The sequence below is a fragment of the Nuphar pumila genome, chromosome 13, assembly GCF_984573655.1.
Source record: "Nuphar pumila chromosome 13, dmNupPumi1.hap1.1, whole genome shotgun sequence".
NCBI classification, from domain to species: Eukaryota; Viridiplantae; Streptophyta; class Magnoliopsida; order Nymphaeales; family Nymphaeaceae; genus Nuphar; species Nuphar pumila.
Genome location: NC_143261.1, coordinates 66,386,534 through 66,395,859, shown reverse-complemented (window position 1 = coordinate 66,395,859; position 9,326 = coordinate 66,386,534). Strand labels below are relative to the sequence as shown.

Below are 9,326 nucleotides of genomic sequence, written 5' to 3'. Positions count from 1 at the left end.
CATTTAGTGAGTGGCATATTTTGGATTATCAATTTTCGATATTTAGATACATTTTTGAAAGCGATAAAATCTATGACCCACAATATTTTGTATTGTAAAGTTTTAAATGCATTATGAGATCGATTTTTTACATTTCAAAAAACATGCCTATATGTTGTGAAGTCTTTGCGTAAAGCATAGTTTTTGCTAAATAAATTATAAAAAAATATATATATGAGGTCTGATCGATGAGATGCTCAAGTTTTGGAGAAGGGGAGCCTTCTAGTCATCGTTGGTTGTAGATTTTGGACCTTCTTTTGGTTAGACGGTCCCCCCTTTCTTTTATATATATATATATATATATATATATATATATATATATATATATATATATATATATATATATATATCAGTTTGAGCTTGGCTCAAAATATCTAGAGCCCAACAATTAATTTCGGAACAATGTATCCTCCTGTAAACGAGCTAGCACGAGCTCATCAAGAGCTTAAGCTTAAACACCTCATGTTCATTTCGTTCCTCTCGTTTCCCAACCTAGTTACAAGGGTTCTATACAATCTAGTATGGAGTATGAAAATATCTCTGTGGTCCATCGTTTTCGAGAATAGATAGATTTTGTCATTACAGTAAGATAGTTTTACTGAAGTTGGCCCGCATTGTCATGATGATTTTGTTTCTTCCAACTTGAGTACCCAAATCAAGTATTGCCTATAGGCTATTATTCTCTTTAGTAATTCCACTGGTGCTTTAGATAAGAAGCAAAAGTAGACATTGATTAAATATGAACTCCCAAAGACATGTTTAGATGCCCGCTATCATCCGTGAGAGAGAGAGAGAGAGAGAGAGAGAGGCTGCTGGGTAGGAGCAAGTCAATTTGATTCACATGTTATGAAACTTGGTTATAAATGGAGCTCACACTACCATTACTTGTCAAGCCATCCTGTGGCCTTGGAAGACATTAGTTAGTCACTGGCAATGGCTTCCTACTCTACATTTGTGGTTGCTCTCTCTATCTTAGTCCTCATGCTAAGGAGTTCCTCTGCTCAACTCACAACTGATTTCTACTGTGAGACTTGCCCTGACCTCTTCTCTACCATTCGGTATCAGGTCCAGCAAGCAGTGGCCCAAGAGAATCGGATGGGCGCCTCTGTCCTTCGTCTCTTCTTCCATGACTGCTTTGTTAATGTACATACATCCCCCAGCTCTCTCTCTCTCTAAATATTTGTGCACCTATATGCAAGCCATCATTCTTTGTTATATAATTCTTTTTTTCATATTACTGGAGTGCTCACTCGTTCAATAGATCAACTTGTAATAGGGTTACCTGTATCTCTGTTTCTCAAGTGACGTTCAGTCTCTTGCACCAAATCTGTTTAGTGATCTCTCGTCACAAACAGCACAACTGTATCTTTCTGTTTTAATTCAATCTGACTTATTTTTCTTTCAAAAAAAAAAAAACTGCACCCAGGACTGAAGACCTAGCTGTGCAAGTTTTAACCAGCCATACATACGGCTGTGGGTGCCCCCTCGACCCATATGCAACCACCTACTTTGCCTTGCGTAAGGAGGCACTCACATGTAGACTCGAACTCAGCTTGAGAGCATGCAGGTGAATATATATATATATATATATATATATATATATATATATATAGAGAGAGAGAGAGAGAGAGAGAGATATGTTTATGCCCTTTTTTGTTAGGTCCTGTTAATTAGAACCTTCCCCAAAACTACTTTCAAGTATTTTTTCCTGGATCTGTATCTGTACCGTTAAATGTGTTTATCATTGTTTACTCAATATAGATTATGTATTTGACTTACTTTCGTTGCTTAAATGTGTATTTTAAAGAAGTAAAAAAAATCAATGGTTGATATTATAGTAAAATTTGCTGATAAAATGTTAACATTTTTACATCAAATCAATTTGAAAGAAAGCTTGTTTCTTACTAAATAAGCAATGATAAACACATCTAAAGGTTCAGATTGAGTAAAAAAAAACTTGAAAATATCATTTTTAGAGGATCCTAATGAGACCTAAAGAAAAAAGAGGTAGGATCATACCCCTTCTCACATATATATATATATATATATATATATATATATATATATATATATATATATATATATATATATATATATATATAGAGAGAGAGAGAGAGAGAGAGAGAGAGAGAGAGAGAGAGTTTGTTTATGACTAGAACACTTCCACTTGCAATGTTTGGATGTAAAAAAACATATGTTTCTTTTTCTCACACGCACGCACACATTGTATCATCATTTTTAGACCAATGTTCATGATATTTGCTCTAGAGTATATAATATTCAGGTAAATTAGGATGGAGGATCAGATGCAATGTAATTGCACACTTTTTAGTTTGCTTCTGTACGTGATCACCCACCATCTTCTGTTGGGCCCACAGCTGATAGGCTGTATCTTAAAGATGGAGGGTGATCAGGTTCAGCAGCACACTAAAAGTGTGCAATCACATTACACCTGATCCTCCCCCATAAATTAGTCCTTCCTTTAGTTTGACACTCACCTGATGTGAGCAGGTGCCTTTCACTGGTGGGCTTGAGTGTCGGTGACTCGTTAAAAAAAGAAGAAAAGATAGGCCTTGCTTTAGTCGTTCTCTGCTACCGAACCACCTTTGACAAATTGAAAAAACTAGCTAGCTAGCTATCTACATCTATGATATAGGCTTGGAAATGGCCTGACCATGTTCTATAATCAATGTTAGGGATGCGATGGATCTGTTCTCTTAGATGACACACCAACATTTACTGGAGAGAAGACCGCAGCTCCAAATAACAACTCCCTCAGAGGTTTTGAGGTAATTGATGCTATCAAGGCTGCGGTCGAGGAGGCTTGTCCTGGTGTTGTCTCCTGTGCTGACATACTTGCTCTAGTTGCTAGAGACTCTGTTGTTGAGGTGAGTGCTTCTTGTCAGTGTCGCTTTATTTTTTCTATTACTCACTATTCTAAACTAAGGGCGAGTTAAATCATCGCTCATTCATTAACATCCAACCATCAGAAAAAGAACATAAAACTAGTGCACAAACTGTTATTGTATTGCCCATAAGGGCTCCATATATCTTGCTAGGTTAGCCAGATTCACGCGTTCAAGTTAAAGGATGTCACGAGTTCGATATCCAAGGTGTGTGTCCCAAGTGATCAAAACCAACAGGAAACTATCTCCATTGGGTAGGGAAGGAGTAGACATGGGAGTTTTACACCATGGTGACTAAACGAGGGTTACGGTCAATGTGGCATCTTTCTACTCGTAATGGGATGTCCAAAAACAAAAAACAAAAACTTTTACAGCCTGTTTTGTTAGCATTAACAATTATCCGGATAAATGGGATATTGGAAAGATAAAAAACCAGATTTATATTTTTCAACAGTTTTTTTATAGAAATTTGAGATATTTGAAAATCAAATTAATTGAGAAAACTAAAAATGTATGTCATGTGGATACCTGGATTAATAAAAACAAAGAAAAAGATCAAATTCCTTTTATCCTAAAACACGGGCTTAGGGGACATTTGACACCCTGGACAGCTCATCACCGCAAACCATCTTTGTGCGGACACCAATGTCCCACATTTGATACAGGATGTGTTGTCCATGCTGGATAAGATGCAATCATCCCGGAAAATAATTTGGGTCCTGCCAATCAATGCCCCCTTAGTGTACAAATTACTAATGTGAATTATATGTTACAAAACAGTTGGGTGGACCAAGTTGGGATGTGAAGCTGGGAAGAAGGGATGCCAGAACAGCAAGCCAAGCTGATGCCAACACCAGCCTCCCACCTCCTAGCTTCAACCTAAATCAACTCATCTCTAGCTTCAAATCCCAAGGGCTTTCTGTCCAAGATCTGGTTGCATTGTCAGGTACAAAACAACTCTCTCTCTCTCTCTCTCTCTCTAACACCTTTATAAAAGCAGGGGCTCATACTATTGGCCAGGCAAGGTGCATCTTTTTTAGGGACCATATATATAATGACACCAACATAAATGATTCCTTTGCTAGCACACTGCAACCATGCTGCCCAAGAACTGCTGGCTCAGGGGATGACAATTTGGCAGATCTTGATGTACAGACCCCAACTTACTTTGACAACAGCTACTACACCAATCTTCTTTCCGGGGTTGGTCTCCTCCATTCGGATCAGGAATTGTACAATGGTGGCTCTACCGACTCCCTAGTTAGAAGTTACAGTGATGACACCGATGCGTTCTATGCAGACTTCGTCGCATCCATGATCAACATGGGAGATATCAAACCTCTCACTGGGTTCGATGGGGAGATCAGGTTGAACTGCAGGGTGGTGAACTGAGAGGAATTGGATGATTTTGTTTGCCATACAGGTGCTTGGTTGCACCATAAATGTGTGCCCTGTATCCTTATGAATGCATAACTTGCACTCATGTTCGTGTTTCTCTTTTTTCTTTTCTCTTTTCTCCTTTAGCTGTGAAGTGTTTCCTTTTCAATAATGTATAATGTATGATTAGTTGGTTGTACGTATACTTCAATAATGGGTAAATATTGGATACTATTGAAGGTATATACTATGGAGGAAAAATCGACATCTTTCGTCTTTATTCCTTTTACATTTTTGAAAGCCCATACTCTAAAGATATGATCAATATAGCTTGTTAAGTATAAAACAGGTTTTGGATGATCTCTGCATCGGCTGAGAAAAAGGGGGCCCATTCCACAGCTCCTTTCTTGGCTTTTCTGAGTATTAGTCGTTGAACCAGATAGGTATTTAATTAATCAAACCAAGCTTCGGGGGCTTGTTTCAACCCAAAACAGAACTTGAATAACAAACATGATTTGGGAACTGTTTGTTCTCAAATTCTTGAGACTGCACCATATATACCTTTTCATTCGTAAATCCATGCAAAAATACATTATTAATATCTAATTGATGTATGGACCACCCATAATTAATAGCAATTACCAACATTGTCCTGACTATAGTTGGTTTGATTACAGCACTAAAAGTCTCAAAATAATTAATCCTTTCTTGTTAGCTATAACTTTTTGCTATAAACGAGTATCTGACAATAGAACTATCTGTGTCGCTTTATCTTGTAGATCTACATGCACCCAACTAGAATATGAGCACTAGTGAGAGGCACAAGAATCCAGAGATCATCATACTCCTTCATGGCCTTCTTCCATTTCACTACAAGAAATCTGTGGATTAGCGACGACATCAATCCGTCGCTAATCTGTCATCAATCCATTGCTAAACAGTTTAGCGACGGATTAGCATCGACTTAACGACGGATAGCTTTCATCACAAAATTATAGTCGCTAATTAGCGACGAAAACTATTTGTCGCAAATTTCGTCGCTAATTTACAACGAATTAGCGAATGCCACGATTCGTCACAAGGTCGTCGTTAATATTCGAAGATTTTGGTTTGGCGACAGATTAAAATTCGTCGCTAATTATGTCGCTATTGTAGCGACAGACTTAGCGACAAATTAAAATTCATCGGAAAAACATTGGTCGATTCACATTTACAATGGATTAATAGTCATCCCTAATCCGTCGCTAAATTGGACGTCGATAGTAAATAGCGACAGAAAATATCTGTCGCAAACAAAAAAAAATTAAAAATTGTTTAAAACATAAATATTGAGAAAAAAATCTCGTGATACAATTTATATTTCCTATGTATAAAAAATAAAGTACACATAAAAAATACATATAAAAAGCAACTAAAATAATTTATCTATCCACTATAATTTTCGCCAAGTTCTAATTATTTACAAGTGAACATTTACATTTTTGAAACAACAAGAAGGTACAACGAATTCAACATATGAATCTAATCATCGCCAAGATTCTGTGCATCATCTTCTTCATTGTCTCGATCTGCCCCTTCAGCTCTTCTACGCTGATTATCTTCAGCAACCTACAAGAGAAAAGAAAAATTAGTATTGATAAACAAAATATAATGAAATAAATTATATACAATGCACCTAAGTTAAGGCAATCAAAGTAACATGAAATCTAACGACATGCAATACATCACATGAAAATTTCATACCTGAGAGGCACCTGCAGACGAAGTTTCCCTGTCCCAAAAAAAACTACACAACTCATTACGGACAACGTCGAAAATTGCTTCATATAAATAGTCAAGCGTTGTGTTCTTAACAAGTTGGCGTACACCATCCCAAGAATTAGGCGGGTCAATCGGATGCTTGGAGCTGATGCTGACGAGAGAACTATGTGAGTCGTGACTGGATGAAGCAATGACTAGTGAGGTATTCATATTACTCCCAAACCCGAACACACGACCCTTTTTTGGTTCACCTGTTGTAGTCACCCATGCTGCAGGATCAAAAGGTGGATGCTGAGTGGAGTCATCGTCATGTCGTTCTACCATCTGTTGCTCATATGACACCTACAAAGTAATGATTACAGTATGAATTAATAATTAAAAATTACAATGTTTATGATAACTTGTATATTATAATATTTATTAATACAATAAATACATATCGTTGTCGTTCTCGCCTTCTCTGATATGAACTCTCCTGTGGTCTTATGTTTATGTGTTTCAACAAACACATCCTTGTATGGCACAATGCCTCCTTTTTTTGCTTTCTGCGAAGTTAAATGATAAAAGAATTATTTAACAGGTTTATAACAATACTTATAAAATTGACAATATATAGATTGATGAGTTACCATTTTCTCCAAGTGGCTCCCAAAAGTCCTAGATCCACCTATGTGTAGATGGGCATCGAGCATTTTTGCTCGGTTGTGTGCAACTTTCGCTGAGCGATTTCGAAATTCATGTTTTGCCCACTTGTCGCACATTACATCCCAAACATCTGACATGATAGTAGGAGGTCCATGGCCCTTCCACTGCAGTGGATCATCTATCTCGCTAGATGCTTTTCTTGCTATAGTCTTTATATTCTGCAGCATGTTTGCAAATCGATTGTCATCCACCTTCCGCCACACCTTTCTCGCATCTTGCTCCTCCATCGTAGTTGTGAAGCGTTTCGAAGCCTACAAATATTTTCAGAAAGTTAGTAGACATGACTATAAAAGAAATTAAATATGAAATACATTAACTATGTGAAACAATTGTATATCATGAATGAGGACCACAATCTATCCAACACCTCCTTCGGGTACTCTTTTCATTAAGCAACCGATCCTGGTAGATGTTGAACTAGTGAATTTCTAATATCTCGTATTACTTCTTGTGGCTCGAACCTCACACTACACATGAATTGGTACACATTAACTATCAATATATAATATTTATAAGATAAGTATAGGATAAGTAAAAATAAAATACTTACGATTGATTATCGATATACACTATTTGAATGAGTCTTCTTGTATCAGACTAAGAAGACCCTACATCTAGCATTGTCTCGTGACTTGTATGAACAGTTGGTGTAGGTGGGTCATGTGCAGGCGAAACATCATCTGCAAAAAAATGAGTTAGAAATTTACACAACGCGCATTTAAACTAATCAAGTATATAATTAGTTAAATGATATATCTATCAAATCAGCCCGTGAAGATGAAGGTTGAGACTGGTTATTACTGGGTGATCGACAATTGTAACCTCTATGAACCATATTCTAACAAATAAAAAATGTCATGCAATACATTCAAACATTGCAATACCTTCAAATTATTCAAGTCATTGCAATACATTTCAATATATTCAAATAATTCAAATCATTCACATCAAAAATTATAATACATTCAAATCATTCAAACATGTTACAATACATTCAAATTATAACTTTATACGTATCGAAGATATATAATCAAAGAATAAAAAACGTCATGCAATACATTCAAACATTGCAATACCTTCAAATCATTGCAATACATTTCAATACATTCAAATCATTCACATCAAATATTTCAATACATTCAAATCATTCAAACACGTTACAATACATTCAAATCATAACTCTATATGTATCGAAGATACATTCTAACAAATAAAAAATGTCATGCAATACATTCAAACATTGCAATACCTTCAAATCATTCAAGTCATTGCAATACATTTCAATACATTCAAATAATTCAAATCATTCACATCAAATATTATAATGCATTCAATCATTCAAACACGTTATAATACATTCAAATCATAACTCTATATGTATCGAAGATATATAATCAAAGAATAAAAAACATCATGCAATACATTCAAACATTGCAATACCTTTAAATCATTGCAATACATTTCATATAACATACCATATGCAGGAAAGTCACTGATTGTCCATAGAACAACAACCTTCATATTGAAATTTTGCTTTTTGTGCGCATCGTACATGAGAACACGATCATCCCACAGTACTTTCAGTTCATCAATCAATGACCTTAAATATACATCAAGATTTTGGCACGGAGAGGTTAGACCAGGGATCACTAGAGACAAGAAAAGATTTTGACGCTTCATACACAAGCTTGCAGGAAGGTTGTATGGAGTTACATATACTGGCCAACACGAGTATGGAGTTGATCTACCCCCAAATGAATTAAATCTATCTGTACATAAACCAAGCCTAGCATTTTTCACTTCCATTGCAAAGTTCTGATGAGTACGATCAAAGTGCTTTTAAGCTTCTGCGTCAACAGGATGCGTGATCTTGTCTTCATCATGTCGAACTTTATTTGCATGTCATCTCATGTGTTCAGTTGTCCTTAAAGACATATACAATCGTTGCAATCTAGGGGTGAGAGGGAAGTAGCGGAGTGACTTGTATAATACTTCTTTTGACCTCATTCTACTATTGCCTCTTGTCTTTGGCTTGAACCAAGGATGCTCACATGATGGGCATGATCTGTTATTTTCCTGATCTTTGAAATACAACATGCAGTGATTTGGACAAGCATCAATCTTTTGATACCTCATACCTAGAGCGTTGACCATAACCTTCGCACGATAAAAATTTTGTAGTAATTTTTCATCTTTGGGCAACATACTCTTCACAATAGAGCACAAACGGTCAAAACATGATTGACTCAAATTAAACTTAGACTTCAAATTCAGTAGTTGAAGAACTACAGATAAGATAGTGTGACTCTCGCAACCATTCCAAAGTGGTTGATCAGACTCTCTAAGTAAATCATAAAATCTGTTAGCTGCATCGTTTGGTGCTTCTTCCTCTACCATAGTTGTTACATCACTAGGACCCATAGCAGAACTCAGTTCTGGTCCTGCGGCATCAAATATCAAATCCATATAAGAATTATTATGCACTACATTCACTCGTGCATCAAAATTGTTCATAAATTTTTCACCATGAAACGTCCA

At 36.3% G+C, this 9,326-nt stretch overlaps 1 protein-coding gene across 2 annotated transcripts; it reads left to right on the top strand.

Annotated features, from left to right (window-relative positions):
* Positions 1–891: 891 nt before the first annotated feature.
* Positions 892–4,587, top strand: LOC149818557 (peroxidase P7-like). Of its 2 annotated transcripts, none has more exons than XM_089984816.1 (4): positions 892–1,182; positions 2,736–2,927; positions 3,726–3,891; positions 3,946–4,587. In XM_089984816.1, exons 1-4 carry the CDS (start codon positions 973–975, stop codon positions 4,335–4,337), a joined length of 960 nt encoding a protein of 319 aa, XP_089840942.1. In that variant the 5' UTR covers positions 892–972; the 3' UTR covers positions 4,338–4,587. The 2 variants fall into 2 exon arrangements, with proteins under 2 accessions (XP_089840942.1, XP_089840941.1); XM_089984815.1 differs by having other exon boundaries at positions 4,031–4,342.
* The last annotated feature ends 4,739 nt before the right edge of the window (positions 4,588–9,326 follow it).

Excerpts from the sequence above, each read along its gene's own strand:
- LOC149818557 (XM_089984816.1), top strand. The coding sequence starts at position 973 with ATGGCTTCCTACTCTACATTTGTGGTTGCTCTCTCTATCTTAGTCCTC. Across the intron at positions 1,183-2,735 it reads TCCATGACTGCTTTGTTAAT|GGATGCGATGGATCTGTTCT; the intron begins GTACATACATCC and ends AATCAATGTTAG. Across the intron at positions 2,928-3,725 it reads CTAGAGACTCTGTTGTTGAG|TTGGGTGGACCAAGTTGGGA; the intron begins GTGAGTGCTTCT and ends GTTACAAAACAG.